At 41.9% G+C, this 17,393-nt stretch overlaps 1 protein-coding gene across 1 annotated transcript; it reads right to left on the bottom strand.

Annotated features, from left to right (window-relative positions):
* Nucleotides 1-10,566: 10,566 nt before the first annotated feature.
* On the bottom strand, nucleotides 10,567-11,718 carry XCR1 (X-C motif chemokine receptor 1). Its single transcript, XM_044419172.1, has one exon. The coding sequence runs from the start codon at nucleotides 11,716-11,718 to the stop codon at nucleotides 10,681-10,683; it is 1,038 nt and encodes a 345-aa protein (XP_044275107.1). The 3' UTR covers nucleotides 10,567-10,680.
* Between the last annotated feature and the right edge of the window lie 5,675 nt (nucleotides 11,719-17,393).

Genomic DNA, 17,393 nt, shown 5'->3' with positions numbered 1-17,393 from the left:
TGTTGTTTGGGCCCACGCAAGGAGCAGGTTAAGGCTACAACAGTGAAATTGCTGCAGAGGCTACTTGTCAAGGACATAAAAATGCACCCCAATCAATAATGAGCTCTCTCTGCTACACCATCATTAGGTTCACCCTCTACCTAGGATGAGCCTAGGATGTTGGTTGTCTTGCCTGTGATACTGAAAGGCTGGAAAAGGAAAAAGGGCAACAGACGATTAAACCAGCTGAATACTTTGCTTAAAGAGAGAGGAATTAACTGGCTTTAAAAACTTTTTGCAATGTCCAGCCAAATGCAATACCTAGACAAAGATGACAGCTAGGCCTTCCTGAGTTGGGAAAAAAAAAAATCAAACAGTGTGCCAAACAGGTGGTGCCAGTCCACAAAAATTACTAATCCTACATCTGTATTTCAGACATGAATCATAACAACATTCCTCAGCACAGGAGAGATACATTCATTTACACTGTAATAATCTTACTGTTTGTGGCTGAGGCAAGCCCAGCAGTATTAGGCCTGAAGGATTAAGAGGCTAATGAATGTTTGTATGTCAGCAGTTTAAAAATCTGATGAGGTGGAATGGCTGCAATACACTTTTAAATTTGCCAGCCCTTTAAACACAAGATCTTTCTGACCAAATGACAGTGAGAGGAAAAGTCTTTGGAAATAGTCTTAAAGGCATATGAAAAACCAAGAGACTATTGTTCCTTTCATGGTACTCTCCTTACTAGCAGGATTGTGTGGACAAGACATTTTGGAGGGCATTCATTCATAGGATCATCTTAAATCTGAAACGATGTCACATAGCAACAGCAATCCTCTCTAAGACAAGCTAATATTGAGACTGATAGCTAGAGATGCAATTGCAGGATAGAAACTGTAGTGAATGCTGTAGTGGTCAGATTTGTCTACCTACGACTGGCAAGATCTCGGTTCAGCTCTCCACTCAGTTATGAAACTCACTGAGGGAGCTTTGGCCAGTCTCACTCATCTCACATGGTCATTGGAAAGATAAAACAGGGGGAAGGGTGTCCACCACTGTGAACTCCTTGGAGGAAAGGCAGATATAAAGGCAACGTGAACAACACGAGAAGAAAGCCAAGCCTTTGTTTATGAAGCGGCCAGAGCAACAAGGCGACAGCTGCGAAACAGCGAACGCGGCGGCTGAGAAGTCACCGGGCTACACGAGGCTATTAAAAAGCACAAATCCTGTGCGTAGTTACTTGGGAGCGATCCCCATTAACCACAGCGGAGCGTACTTCCGTGTAAACACGCAACGGATAGGACGTTGGCAAGCAGAAAGTTTAACAGATGATTCTGCAAATTCCGTGATAATCGAGCAATGTTTTTGCTGCAGCTACAGAACAGTTCCACAGAACTCTTATTTCCACGAACTGCTCGCCTGTCCCGCCGACAGGGTCGCGTTACCTCCGCCCTCCTGCTTGGTTACTCTGCTTCCCACCAGCAGGTGCACCGGCCGGAAAATATTCTCCCCACCCCACCCACCTCTCAGCTGTTCTAAGCAGCAACTACTGGCTGCGGACGGCCCTGTTGCACAACTCGCGGGCTACTTTCTGCGCTCAACTGCTCAAGCAATCGATCGCTCCCCAAGCCATCGCGGAAGAAACCGACAAGCGGGACCGGGCTGCATGCAAAGCGCTGAACTCGGGAAGCATTTTTTGGGAAGGGGGGAAGGAATGAGGATTCTGAGAAAAGATCAAAAGGATCTTTCTAAATGGGGCCATCAGGTCAGTCCGATGAGGAAGGGGCATCCCTTAACAATCGCCGAGAGCGAGAAGCTGTACCGCGGAGCGCAGAAAGCGCCGCAGTGGCCGCAGCTGCAACAAGTGAAAGGAAAAGAAAGTTTGAAATTCTCCTTCCCCACAACTCTTAGGCAACACCCGCAGCCTACTGGATCTGCCGCTTTCCTGGGAGGGCGCCACTTTGTTTTAGGGGACCGGAGTCTCCTCGACGTGGGGACGAGCGAGAGGGGCATATCAAACTTAACTATCTCCGAGGGGAAAAATAAATAAAGTACATTACCTCTAGCGGAAGGCAGCCATGACACAATAACATCCTGGCAATGTTTTTCCTACAACTCCCATGATTCCTGGAGGCGGGCATCTCCCATGATACCGCCGGACAATATTTTAACCCTTTAAATGCAGAGAAGGAAATCGTAATGTTCCTAAGGCTGGATAGCAAGCTTAATTTGTTTCGTTGAACTCACTCTGCGAAGGTTGTTGTTGGCCATTGTTCCTTGTTTTATCATAGCATTCGCACAGCAATGTAGTGGTGAAGTGAGATTTTAGGAGAGTGAGTTGGCCCAAAGTGGCAGTCCGCGGGGATTTTTCATTTCTGGGTAGGGTGAATGGCAAAGCTGTAGTGCATTAGAATGCACCTGTGTGGATTCTCCTTGTACTTTGTTTTTAGAGTCTCATTTCCTGACACTTAGAAATCTACAAAGTGGAAGAAGAAATCTAGAGAATTTGGCAGCACTAATGTAGGAGAGGATTCTAGTCCAGCTTCATGCAAGAGGCATCAGGAACTCATAACAAAATTTTATTTGGAGAGAGATTAAAAACATACACAGGTACAAGCAAAAGTGGAGAAAACACAGACATAGAACAACCATTTTAAGAATATCAGATTGGATGTTTCATGGGATCACTGACCCTAGTGACTGACAATTTCAGATGAATTGTCATAAAAGGATTTCCTTTATCTTGCAATTCCTAAGTGGCTTACAACAGGGAATCAACAAATATTCAGTACATCAATGTCTTTTTAGGGTGCTCAGGATGGTATGCATGGTCCTCTTCTCCCCATATAACAGTGCTGTGAAGGAGTTGAGGCTGACCCAAGGTCACTTGGTGAGCTTGGTGCCTGCAAGGGGATTTGAACCAGGTTTCCCATGCCCAATCTAACCCCCAACGCAAAAGGCTCTTGTTAAGCAACCTTTCCCCTGCCATTCCTTTGTTTTCCCTTGCAATCTAATCTCACACACCTGCTTTGGGTCAAGCTGAAGTTTGATTTTATCTGCTACTGATAATACAACTAGGGATCTGGGAGGAAACTTTGGTTGGAAAATCTGCCGAATTCGTTTGCTTTGGCTTGCCAGACTCTGGTCCTCTTTGCAGCACCCCGGAGTCTTAAGTTCTTGGCGAGCACACCCAGGGTTTGTGGGATGCTTGCTAGAAATCAAGCACCACGTGCTGCCCATGCAGTGCCTGTCAGAATCCTGGAATCTCAGTTTGAGAAGAGGAAATAAAACTCGGGTTTGTGGGAAAGATCAAGCGTCCAGACCATCTTGGCTTTATTGTATTACTCAGGTTCCCGTGGTACACTCACGATAATGCATTACCGGGCAGGCAGAGGTGAACTGCTGCAAAGCTTCAATACCATTAAAGGGCATTTATACCCTCCCAGTCACGTCACAGGTACAGGGCAATTGATGACAGAATGCAGATAGTACAATAAGGTTCTGAGGTCATCACATACAGAACAGATAAAGGAATGTCAGTCAATCATACAGTGACAATAAGATTACAATATTTCTAATTGCAGTGTATTGACACTTTAGCTGAGTAACTTGAACCCATCTCCAGGTCTGCTTAGACATGTAAATTCAAGCTACTGAAACTATTCATGAACTCATAAGCTTATCTAGACTCAGACCCTAAGCAATGCATCTGCACCATTTTGCCCGGGAGGAATGCAATTTTAAACAGTGCCTTAGCTTGGTTTGAGAAGGAGTACAGGATTTGATCCCACAGTGCAAAAGCACACAGAAGTAATGTTTTTCTGACAGAATTTATCCAAATTTTCCCAACACGCCATGACAGGGCACAAGGAATGGCAGCCAGCATGGTCACTGCCTATGCCCCCTTTCCCTTTGTACCACCACAGGGAGGGAGGTTGGCCACCAGGAAGGGTGGATGTGGAAGATTTCCTGTTGCACAATCCAGTGTCTGCAAACACTCCCAGACTTCTAGGCTTGGTCCTTTTCCTTAGAGAGGGATAAGCACTGGAAGAAGTCCAATGGGCAGATACAAAGCATGTTCTGGAAAAGCTCGGCACATCCCTAAATGAAACTGCTATTTTCTCTTTTATTTTTGTCTCGTTTGTTGTCTTTTGATCACCTATAATCAAAATAAAACTAGACTTCTCAGAAGTTCTTCCTTCAGTTAATCATCATGAGATCTCTATTATCATGGGTCTACTTTTTTTTTCTTTTGTAGATTATTTCCTTTTCTCTCTTTAGGCTTTTTGTTATACTTTTGTTATTACTGCAGTTTTAAATATAAACCCACTTTCACAGTATGACTGATCCACATTGCACCATCCTATTCCTGTTCCTCAATTTAATGGGCAGGGTACTTCAAAGAAGCCAGGGAAGCCTAGCTGGCTAAAGCTAGCTTTAAGATTTTGGCTAGCTTTAAGGTTTTTCCCTGAGCAAACCTTAAAGCCCACTTTAACTAGTAGAAGTTTGGTCTGCAATTGGGGAGCATCGCAGGAACGTCAACCCAAAAAAGGCATGGTACAACCCTATAAATTACTACATAATAAAGGACAGGGTCCCCTTTAAATGTATATAGGATTGTGGATTTATGCACACAAGACATATTCAGAAATGTGAGGCAGAAAAGGCAAATATTTTTCTTCCATATTTTTCCACTGAAAAATTTCCATTTCCAAAAATGCTTTTGTTTGTTAATATTAATAATGTTTAATATTAAAGTTAATATCATAATAAATTGATCCAACAGCAGTCAAATTAGGCTCTTTCAAAGTTGGCCTTCACTTTATCCAGATAAATAATCTGGATATTTAAATAAATATCTTTATCCAGATAAATAAATATTCTCTAGTTATAGTTGTCTATTTATATCCTAGGGTTTTTTTCCTTCAAGGAACTCAGAGTGGCTTACATAATCTTCCTCCTCCTCTCAGTCTTCTTTTCACAAAAACAACCCTGTAATGTCGGTTAGGCTGAGAGTCAGCAACTGACCCAAAGTCACCCAGTGAAATTTGTGGCCGAACAGAATCTAGTACCTGAATCCCAGTCACTCTCTCCATTACACTATACTGGCTCCCTTATACACGTAGCAAACACACAATTATTTGAATATAGTAATAGTAACCTGTTAACAGTGTTCAGACCATCATTCCTTCACCCTTGAAATTTTAACAATAAAATAGGACTACCTGTTTTTGAATTGCAAAGACTTAAAATAACTGCAGGCATTCTGATAAAATTATTTTCTGGTGTGAATCTGTTGGAATATAAGACTGGATCATGGAAAGAGCTCAGTCATATTCAGGAGATACCGCTGATTTTATAACAGGGGTGGTGAGTCCCATTCCCTCCAAAGCAAGCACATGGACTATCACAACCCAGAGCATGCTGGTCTGGACACAAACATGCACATACCTTTGACCCCCTTCACACACATAGATTGCATTCCTTCAGGCACAGAGATGCACACACACATACTTTGTGCAACATGGAAGGACAGACTGCCCCGGCAAGGATGGCCACTAAGGTGGAGCGATTCCAGACACACCTCCCTCATGATGAATGTGCCAGCACAAGGATATGTTCTACTGGTGCTTCTGCTATGCTGGAAAATATGCCAACAGAATGGCTAAAATAGGGCCACAGAGAGGAGCACACTTAGCTGTACTGTAAACTCACTCAGCTCATGACAAGAATGGGAAATGTGTGATCTTCCAGGTGTTTTAGGACTGCATATGTCATCAAATCCACCACTTGTGAGATATTCTGAGTAATGACAAGTGTGATTGAGGAGCTCTATCTGGCAGACGTAATCAAGCGCAAGAATAGTAAATAGGGACAAGCACAAGAAGAGTAAAGCTCAGTAAAGCTATCATGCAAATATGGATTTTAGTGCTGGCTATCAAAGTTCCCTCTGCTTTTTGGGTGATTTTAAGAGAAAGGAAAGGAAAGAGTGGTCATATTAATGGGATGCTATGAGTTAACTTACTCCTGAGGCACTTGATAGAAGATTGGGCATCTTGTGGATAGTGAGTCCCCTTTGGGTCCTCTCATGGGAATCCTAGGCATAATATGGGAATAATACAAGGGGTAGGACAAGCCATTTTAGTTTCTCTGTGGTTTTTTTGTTATTCAGAAAAGAAAAAAAATCAGACCACAAAATCCAACTGTCAAACCAGCTTTCACTTTTGACAGTCACAAGCAGTCTCTCCAAGGTGACCTAGAGGGATTGCTTGTGGTTGCCAAGTACTTATTTTATTTATTTATTTATTTGATTTATATCCTGCCTTTTTCCTACAAAGGGCTCAAGGCAGCTTACATCTCCTCCTCCATCTTATCCCCACAACAACCTTGTGAGGTAGGTTGGACTAAGAGTCTGTGACTGGCCCAAAGACACCCAGCTGGCTCCATGGCTGAGCGGGGAGTAGAACCCAGATCGTCTGAGTCCCAGTCCCATGCTCTTATCCACTACACCACACTGGCTCTCAAGTATTTGTTTTTAATTATGTCTTTGGCTGCCATAATACCTATAACTGATTGCAATAATTATTTTTCATTTATTTTTGGCCATCCTTGCACATCTCCTACATGCAAACCTGGCCATGATGTCTGACTGTTGACCTATCTATCTCAGCACTGGCTTGGTTCAAACATAATGAGAAGTCACTTAAATAAATATTTCTTTAAAATATTTATATGCTGCCTACTCTACCTGTGATTCACACTGTTAAAATAGCGCATTCTGAAAACACAATGTTAAAACTCAACAATAAAATTTTAAATAATGAAAGTTCAATTAATCTAATACTAATATAAAATTCCAATTAATTAATAAACCCAGCAGTCCATAGTGACATCTATAGGGGGAATGAGGTATTAAAATATCTTTTAGAAAGATAAGTCTTTGCCTGGCACTGAAAGGAAAACACAGGACACCAGGTGAATCTCCTTAGAGAGAGCATTCCAAATATGGGGAGCAGTAGCAGAAAAGGCCCTCTTCCTGTTAGCCACCCCTCTTATTTCCCTGATAAGGGTGCAATTTTGGAATGGTTGACAAGCCACCTGTAACCCTGAAACAATCTATAGTTTCTGGGTGGCTTGTCAGCCATGCTGGGTTCTTACATAATAAGAAGCCATAGCTGGGGACTTGGAGTTGTCTTACTTGTTGGTCTTACTAATAAGTCTTGATGGTCTTAATAAGGAGCCATGATGGACTGCAGTGATAATTATGAACCTTGTCAAGGTCTAAATTGGCTGGCAGTCACTCTCCAGTCACTTTTCCAGAACTACCTAGAAAAGCCAAGGATTGATTCTGGGAATTTTTGCATGAAACTCATGTGTTCTACTGAAACCCTCTTTCAGATTTGTCAACTTTATGTCCTTGGTTGCATGATTGTTTAGAACATGTTGCCTTAAGTAAGCTACTATGGTTTGTGGCACATGCTATTCTATAACCCAAACCCCACTTGTAGGTTGACATGTTGTCCAAACTTGGAAAAAGTTCACTGTTGGTGTGATTAATAAACAAGCAGACAGAAAATGTACCTGATGATGCACCTAATCACAGCGGCGAGGATTGCATTTGCTCAATATTGGAAAAGTGAGGAGCTACCCACCGATGGATTGATTGTAAGAAAGATCTTGGACTGTGCAGAAATGGATAGATTGACTTTATCATTGAAGGAGAAAGAGGATACTGACTTCTATCGAACTTGGGATTCTTTCTATAACTGGCTGGAGAAATGGAACTTGGTGTAAACTTAGAGATGTTTTCAAATTATTATAAATTGATTTGAATTTGACTTTAGAATGTTTAAAAAATATGTAGTAGGGGGTTGACCCAGTAAATCCAATGTATGTGATGTTTGATGTTTTTAGCGTTAGTTTAAAATTTTAATTAAAAAATTAAAAAATAATAAACAACCCAAAACTCATAGGTGTTTTACATTTGTGGATAATTTATTAAGTAGGACAATAAACTACTCTCACTGGGTTTAAGCCACATTGACTTAATTATGTGAACTGCCAGGATTTCAGACCTCCTTGGAATGAATATGCAGATTCAGTGGAAGTGTACAATCAAGCACTCAACAGTTTATTTACAGCAACAGAAATCCCTAAATTACAACAGTCTGGGACTGCTACAGGGAACAAAGCATGGACAGAATGTTTCATGGGCTTGTAGACACATACACATGAGATGAAGGGGAATGAGACTTTGAATGTTGTGATAATGTAAGACAATACAGAAGCTCACAAGGAAAATACAGAAACACTGAGAAATCATTACGGACATTAAAAAAAACATGATGCATAGAGGGCCTGAGTAACAGATAAATAAAACAACCAGGAGTTACAGAATTTAACAGGTTCAAAGTTTGCTTTTTACAGTCAGAGGTAGGAATTACCTTCAAGACAGAGGATGAGCTAGCTAGGTATTTTAAATTGCAAAGGAAAGCACAGGGCAGATCTCAGCTTGCAACAGTTTCCATTTCACTAATAGGATAACAAGAGATGTGTGTGTGTATTTCAAAGGATTAGTAAAGGATACATTTTGTGGATTCAAACTTCCAAGGATATTTCCATTCTGTCAACAGCTGAATCATTTGCATAACTTCCCTGTTTTCCCTTTTCCCAGAGAAGGAGCCAGAAAGGAAAAACCCTGCAGATTTGGTGGGGGGGGGGCAGTGGGAGAGCAGAGAACAGGCAAGAATCTCTATAATTTTAAATATAAACTTTAAACTTTTATTAGGGAAACTTCATCAGAACCTAAATAGCTGGACTTGTATTTATCCTAGCTTTTGCATGCAAGATATAAACACATTTCAGGTATTTTTATGTACATGGTTGACAAGTATATTGGTCAAATATGTAACTTCACACATTGCAGAAATAATAGCATGTCAAATTTTGCATATTGTTCAATTAACTAAATAATTACAGGATTTCAGACCCTTGAGCAATACTTTATTAATTTACAAAGTCACTTATGATTGATCCTATATGAAAACAGATTGTGATCAACTACAACTCCAAGATCCTTTTTACACTTAAAATTAATCCCCACAGCTCTTGAACTCTTTTTCTTCTTGGGCTTTGCTTACATGGAATTTGCCAGTTCTCTGACTTTATTAAAAGCAACTTTCCTGAAGCCCATGGGAGTTTATCCAGATAGTTTGAACGTGGATAATTTTCAAGAGGTTCATATGCTTTGTTCATTACTTCAGAAATGTGGTTGACAATCATATTTTGTATTTCTTGCAGCTGTCTCATAACACACTCAATGTTTCAGTCCTGTCTCAAATGAACCAATTCTTCTGCTGCAACAGTGATATTACAAATTTACAATATCCTTGCATGTTAGTATAATTTCAGTAAGAAATGGAACAGAAAGACTACTGTTCCGATAGAGCAATCCAATAGCTTCCATTTTTAGGTGACAATTTCTTTCACATGGAAAAGAAGTACTGTTTGAGTGTGGAAAAAAGAATTCTTCATCTAAATATACAACCATCATTGAATCCACATGTCCAGTCCTTTCTGGAACTGATAGGGGTTTTAAAAAAAATCTGTCCTTACTAATCTGAGCAATCCACTCCTTCTCAAAAAATATAGACAGCCCTTTCCACAAGTCAAGATATTTCTTCATCACAGGTATAGTCTCAGATTGCAAGTACTATTAAGAATATGCAGGTAGAATCCACCATAGAAATTCAGGAAGATAATACCATATGTACTTTAAAGAAGAGCACAGCCTTCTCTGAGTTGTTGTAAATTTTCAATAATGCATTTATTTGTTTACAAAAAGTGTGGGGAGGTGCAAATAAAATTTAGGGGTTCAGGAACCCTTTGGTTACGTGGCTATGGGCTTATCCTTGCATGACACTAAAACAAATCATGCATTATATAAAGGTTGTTTATCTCTTGCACAAACCACCCCCACTGGGTTTAGGCAGCACAACAAGTGGAGGTAGTAGCTGGAATGGTAAAAATGACTGCCTGCCCACACCATAGCCAACCATGACTTAAATAAATAAATAACTCATGGTGGGCTGATTGTATGAAGCAGCCCTTTGTCATTAGGAAAGCAGATGAACTCCAGATCGCACCTTCTTGATGAAAAGAGAAGTCTGACAACAGATCCAGCTGCCTAGGTGGTTGATGAGTTCTGTCCTAGCTGAACAGAAGATGTCTTCAGAGACTGGACATCTGTCTATTGGCAATGCTCCAGCTCTGAATTTCCTGCATCAAACCAGTCATTGAACTAGATGCATACAAGTCTATGCTCACTTTATATCTCCTGTATCCCCTACCCCCAAACACCCAGAAAATATTATTACTCAATAATCAATTCATGTTTAAAGAATTTGTTCATTTACATTCCATTTTATCTCCCTATGTGCCTCTCAAAGCAGCTTACCAAAGATTCTTAAACAAAAAAAAAAAAAAACACTCAGATCTAGTACATAAATGGCTAGGTGTCCCCATATAACCAGAATTATTCAGAGCAGAAAGCATTTTTTTCCTCAAATGGGTACTTTTTCAATTTCCTACCAATTAACCATTCCTGCTAAATCCTCTGGGGCAATGTGAAGGGGGCATTTCTACCTCTTTAGCTTGTTCACACCATTCAGTTTCTCATTCTGTTTGGTGGTCTTCTCTTCAGTACACAGATGCATCCTCATCTAGGCTCACATGAAAAGAAACCTTTCTAGGGCTGGCAGGTGGCATCCTGTTACAGCACAGAATGTAGTGCTTGCACAAGAGTTTCAGATGCCTTCTGAATTTCACCCCAACAAAGACGTAGAGCACCGGATTGAGGCAGCAGTGGCAGTAGGCTATTTTGCGGCTGATGTCATAAGCAAAGAAAATATTTTTTTTGTGTTGACAAGTTGCCGTGATGTAGTGCTGTTCGGCTAAATTGTATACAAAGCCAAGAATGTTGAAAGGTGCCCAGGTCAGGAAAAAGACTACCACAATGGCAAATATGAGCCTTACAGTCCTGTGTCTTCGCTGAGATCTTGATCTAAGCAGAACCTTCAGCATCACAGTGTAGCAAATTGTGATGATAATGAAGGAAACTAGAAAAAAAGCAAGTTGCTGACACAGCTCCACCAACTTCCAGACTGAATGGTCTTTGTACTCACACTGCTTGAAGCCATCACTGTGAAGAATTATTTGGGTATTCATCATTTCAGGAATCACGACTGCGATGCTAATGATCCAAGAAACAATGTTCACCAACAAACCACATCTCTTCATCTGAGTCCTCAGTGTTGACAAAGGATGTATCACAGCCAGGAGCCGGAGGATGGTCATAATGGTAAGAAAGATCACACCACCATAGTAGCTGATAGAAAAGATTGCATTCACAGCCGTGCAGAGAAACCCGCCAAAAATCCATCCATAGTAATTGTACACAATCCAGAAAGGCAGCGTGAAAGAAAAAGCCAAGTCTGTGAGGCAAAGATTCATGATGAAGAGGTTTGTTAAGGACAAGAGGCTTTCATATCTGATCACAATCCACAAGACAAGGCTATTTCCTAGCAGACTGAGGAGAAAAATTATGGAGTACAGGACGCTGGTGAATGTGGCACTGAATTTGCCTGTGTCGGTCATATCACACCAGTTAGACTCCAGATCCAAATAATCTGTTGTATTGCTTGTATATGCAAGCAAATAGTATGTTGGTTCAGCCATTTGGATTTGTAGGAGGTTTGCCTCTTTCTGTGAGTACGAAAGTCTCTCAGAGCAAATGAAGAAAACTTAATTTCAATGTGATAAATAAAGACAAGAACAAAATTGAAAGTAGAAGTTCTCACTTTGAGACTGCTGAATTGGCTTGGCTGGGTTCACTTTACATCACAGAAAGAGAACGTCAGAACACCCCACTGGCGAGTGAGATGTACTTACCGAGAGCTGCCCTACACTGCTGTCTGGCTCATACTTTTTCACTCTCCAACTTCTGGGGCATCAGCCAAGTCAAAGGGGGCAATGCCAGAGCAGGTTGCTACTTTGGGGACAGATGCAAGAGCAAGGCCCCACCCTCTTAACATTGGTTTCCTCAGAGCCCTTGGAAGGGGGTTACTTTTTCCCCTTCCTAGGGCCACAATATGTGCTTTGGAGGGAAGACATGGAGCCAAATGGGAAAATCTGGGGGTGGGGTAGGATTTGACAAGTAGATGCAGATATGGCATTGTGAGAGGGGCTAGACAAGAAAGGGGAACACAGTGCTGTGCCATGTTCCAGTCCTCCTTGCTTTTACAAGTCTGGTTATTGGCCTATTAACCTGCTTTCAGGTGATCAGATGCTGTTTTTAAATGCAGATGAGCCCGAAGTATGACCTCCTCCTCCACAGTTTAATAGTGCATTAGGTGGCTGATCAAGTATGCATTATAGAGACTTGAGTGGATGAAATTAGTCACCCACTGGAGTCCTTGCTTCAGCACTGAGGGCTGGGGAGGATACAGTTCTATAGGAATTGCCTCTCTTTCTGCTCCCCATCTGTCTGACTACCAGTTTGGAGTGTTTGCTTCCTGTGTTGGGCCAGTGGAACAGATTAGGGAATTGCTTGGTGTATAGCCCACCACTCCCCTATCCAAGGTCTGGTCTAGGTTGCAAGGCTGAGGTCCCTCAAACTGTTGGTCCTGGAGGACATTAACTTCTACACCAAGGACACCCTATGTGAAGCAGCTTAGGATTTCACAAACTCACGACAAGCATGAAACCATCCCAAATTGTCATTGGTCCAACACATGTAGCAAGACATACTCCAGTTCTGTTTTTGTTTTTGTGTTTGTTTTCCGCAGCTGGGCATGAGGATGATGAGCTGAAGGTAGGGGGCTTGGAATCAGTCCCTTTGTCATGGTCAAATAACTGCTTGTTGAGATTTAGACTAATGGTGACTTCTATTCTTTATGAGTAAAAGGATAAGGGACCAATTAAAATGGTCCACCCCTGGAGGCTGATGGATCTAGATTGTTTCCAAAGGACTTGGGGGGAGGGGCTTTCTGGCTGATATGGCTGGTGATCTTGCTGAATAGTTGATCAGTCTCTGGAATATAGGGATGACCCAGGTGGCTGACAGAACCACTCTTAAACACTCTCGCTGGGACAGCTCATACAGTTCCATGATGCACCCTGGAGCTGAGAATAATGAATCAATACCAAAGATGGCTTGAGTACAGTTGGTGAAAAACCTCTAGTAGATGCAATCAAGGTCTGGTAAGTAGTTGTGGTCAGGTATATTTAGGAACAGTCAGGGCAACAACAACACCTTACCACCTCTATTCAATCTGCTGCTGCCGCCCAGTGGAACAACTCAGGGTCATCAGGGATCTACCGGGGTGGCCAAACCAAGGGTTGGAAGCCACATGTGCTTATTTATTTTGTGATTCACTATTCACCACTATGGATTCCCACAGGCACCCACTTGCCATTTGCCACTCTCTGCTACCCCTGGGCACCCAATTGCGGCTGCCATACATCTGGTATTTACTGTATGTAGCTCTTCCATTGAGCAATTCTGGCCACCTCTGTGTTATAGGTTAGCCCCAAAATATATCTTGGAGGCATTTGAGGTCTGCTGTAGTATATTTGCTCGGCACTTCCAGGATAAAATCTCTTGCATCTGCTTGGATTTAGACTCTAGTGTTAGTGCATCAGGCCATGTTACTGAATCAGGCAAGATATCCACTGTGCAACCTGGTGCAGTTTCTTGGATGAGTTTCAGTTAGTACAGCTTGAGGATTTTGACAAGGTGCTTGGACAGGTTCATGCAACCACAACTGTACTAGATCCTTGCCCCTTTTGGGATATATAAGCTAGCAGGGAGGGAACAGCCAGGATGATCAATGCTTCTTTCAGAAAGTGAGTAGTCGCATGCTGCCTTAAACAAGAGGCGATGAGGCTACTCCTGAAAAAACCCTGGAAGATCCCAATAACTTTATTGAATGTTTCCTTCCATACAAAGTCCTTGAGTGGTTGCCATCAGCTGCAGCCACTCTTGGAGAAGACTGATTATCTAAATCCATTTCACTTGAAGTTCAGGCTGGGTTTTGGCACAGAAACAGCTTTGGTCACTCTATATCAGGGATGTCCAACCTTTTGGCTTCTCTGGGCCTCAGTGGAAGAAAAAAAATAGTCTTGGGCCATACATTAAATACACAAACACTAACAAAAGCTGATAAGCAAAAAACACTCAACACAAACCCTGGCTCACTTCCATTGGTTGTCTATATGCTCCCAAGTTCCTGGTCTTAGCCTATCAAGTCTTACATAACATGGAGCCTAAATACTTGATGGAATGTTTCTTCCAGTCACCACACACCCAAACATCTGAGACACTCCTTCAGGTGCCACTTCCACTGCCTTCTGAACTGAAAGATGTGGAATAACTCCAAACAGCACCTGTGTGTGTGTGTGTGTGCACGCGTGTGCATGTATCAGGGGGAGGGGCTTGTCAGTTTTGACTTGTCTTAATCATTAATCAAGTTTTTAAAATTTGGCTTGAAATCTTTAGTGAAATGTTTGGATTTCTTTCACTCCCTTTTGTATTTTATTTTGTATTTTATCATCAGTTGTACCCTGCTCAGACAGTGTATATAAATACAATTTATTTACATATGTATTTATTAGATTTCTATCCTGCCTTTTTCTTACAAAGAACTCGAAGCAGCGTACATAATTCTCCTTCTCTTGCTCTCAATATTATCCCCACTACAAGAACCCTGTGAGGCAGGTTGGGCTGAGTGTTTGAAACTAGCCCAAAGTTACCCTGTTGGCTCTATGACTGAGTGGGGACTAGAGCCCACATGGTTTGAGTCCCAGTCCTGTGCTCTTAACCACTACGCCACACTGGCTCTCCCATACACTAATAATGAAGACAGTAATCATAGAATAATAGAATAATAGAGTTGAGAAGGAACAGAGAGTATAACCCCCTGCTCAGTACAGGACTCCAAGTTAAACCATTCCTCTCAGATGGCTGCCTGGAATGCCTCTAGTGTAGGAGAGCCCAAAACTTCCTGAGGTCATTGGTTTCATTCTCATACTGCTCCAATAATTAGGAAGTTCTCCCTGACATCAAGCTGGAATTTGGCTTCCTGTACCTTGAGCCCATTATTCCACATTCTGCACTCTGGGATGATTGAGAAGAGATCCCATCCTTCCTCTTTGTGACAACCTTTCAAGTACTTTCAAGTAGAGTGCCATCCTATTGCCCCTCAGTCTTCTTTTCTCAAGGCTAACCATGCCCACTTCTTTCAATCTTTCCTCAAAGGGCTTTGTTTCCAGTCCTGGGATCATCCTCGTTGCCCTCCTTTGAATCCTTTCCAGCTTGTCTGCATCTTTCTTAAATTCTGGTGCCCAGAACTGGACACAGCACTCCAGATGAGGCCCAACCAGTGCTGAGTAAAGGGCAACTGGTATGTCACATGGTTTGGAAGTGATACTTCTATTAATGCAGTCCAGAATAGCACTTGCCCTTTTTGTTGCCACATCACATTGTTGACTCATACTCAGCTTGGGATCCGTGATCCGTGAACAGTGCCAAGAGCCTTCTCATTTGCAGTATTGTGGAGTCATGTATTCCCCATCTTGTAATAATGCATTTAGTTACTTTTGCATAAGTGCAGAATTTGACATTTATCCCTACCAAATTTCATTCGGCTGTTTTCAGCTCAGTGCTCCAACCTATCAGGATCACCTTGAATCTTGTTTCTGTCTTTCAGGGTATTAGCTATCCCACCCAGTTTTGTGACATCTGAAAATCTGATAATGGTTCCCAGCACTTCCTCATCCAAATTATTCATATAAATGTTGAACAGCGATGGGCCCAGGACTTAACCCTGCAATACTCCACTTGTTAGAAGGTGCCATTGATGAACGGTCTTTAAGTCTGATTCTGTACCCAACTGTGGATCTACCTGATCATTGTGCCATCTAGTCCACTTTTAGCTAGTTTGCTAATTAGGATATCATGGAGCACTTTGTCAAAAGCTTTGCTGACATCAAGATATACTATGTCCACAGCATTACCATCAGGGAGGTTACCCAACTAAAAAAAAAAAAAAAAAAAGGAATCAGATTAATCTGGCATAATTTGTTCTTGAGAAATCCATGTTGGCTTCTAGTCATAACTGCACTGTTTTCAATAACAATGGTAAAATATACAATAATATATTTAAGTAAATAAAGAGTAATCTATGTCCTGTTCATACAACAAAACAAATTCACAGTTAGGGAGCAAACTAGAGTGAAAAAGCATGCTGGCTCTAACTGTTTGTGCACTTCCAGTGCACTAAGAAGACCAGGGGTACATCATCCTTCCATCGTTTGTTATGTGGACCCAGGCTTCTTGGATGTCAAGAAGCAACCTAGAGATCAAACCATTGGGTTATATTACATGTAGTTGTTTCTCCTGCAGCAACCCTGATTACCTGGTCCATCATGAAGAACAACACAGGGAGGGGATGTCGCTGGGTTGGTTAGTGAATCAGAAATGCTCATATGTGCTAGAGCTAGCACACTCCCTGGATTCCTAAGTGGTGTGTTCAGTTGGATCCACATCGCATTGCTATTGTCCATTTTATGTTAAATCATTGCTTTTTAACCTTCACTTCTGGGATGCCATATGCACAGCATGGTCTTCTCCTACATGACCCATGTGCTGTATTTGAGCAAAGTGCATTAACAAGCTCTAAAGCTCAGGTGTGGCTCCAAAAAGGTTCTATCCTAGATTTTGAAGACTGGGAAAGCTCATTACACTACCTGTTGAATCTTTAAAAAACTCCCAGCTATTCTTTTGGTAAAGCCCATACAGTGTGAATGGGAGGGGTTAGAATACAATAAATCACCCCACTCCACAGTTTTGCACATCCAGTTAGACTAAGCTTTCCATTGGATTATACTGTATTAATTCAAATAGTCAGTTCATGTGGTTCTAACCTGCCATTTCTTTTACTAAACTGGATCCCACAGTGAAGACAATGGCCCGATGCCAAAATGAAAGCCACTGAGGTTTGGTGTTAGAATGTTTAATGCTTTACTATCATTACTTGGTGTGGAATTATAGTTCTGAGTAGTGATTTACCCTGTTTATCAGCAGCAAAGCTTAAATGAGTGACTTGGTGTTTTTGATAGGCAAGACAATACGTAGGTAAGGCTACCTCTCCGTTACTGTTGAGGAGCCCCTCCAAGGGGCAGTGCAGGTAGCCCAGGACAATAACACGGAGCCCTCCTTTCCTGGCAGCAAAGCCATGCAGTGCTGCTAGGCTGGTAGATGTGTGGCCGGCACCTGGAGCAGTGCGGGAAATGTAAGTGGTGGCTCCTGGATCCAGACGCTTTCTTAGAGGGCGGGCATTGGTGGTAGGAAT

Source organism: Varanus komodoensis, unplaced genomic scaffold (genome assembly GCF_004798865.1).
Source record: "Varanus komodoensis strain SLA01 unplaced genomic scaffold, ASM479886v1 scaffold10, whole genome shotgun sequence".
Lineage (NCBI taxonomy): Eukaryota > Metazoa > Chordata > Lepidosauria > Squamata > Varanidae > Varanus > Varanus komodoensis.
Note: the sequence above shows the minus strand (reverse complement) of the source record. Positions and strands in the feature narration are given on the sequence as shown.

Bases quoted from the DNA above. Each gene is read 5' to 3' on its own strand.
- XCR1 (XM_044419172.1), bottom strand. From the start codon at position 11,718: ATGGCTGAACCAACATACTATTTGCTTGCATATACAAGCAATACAACA.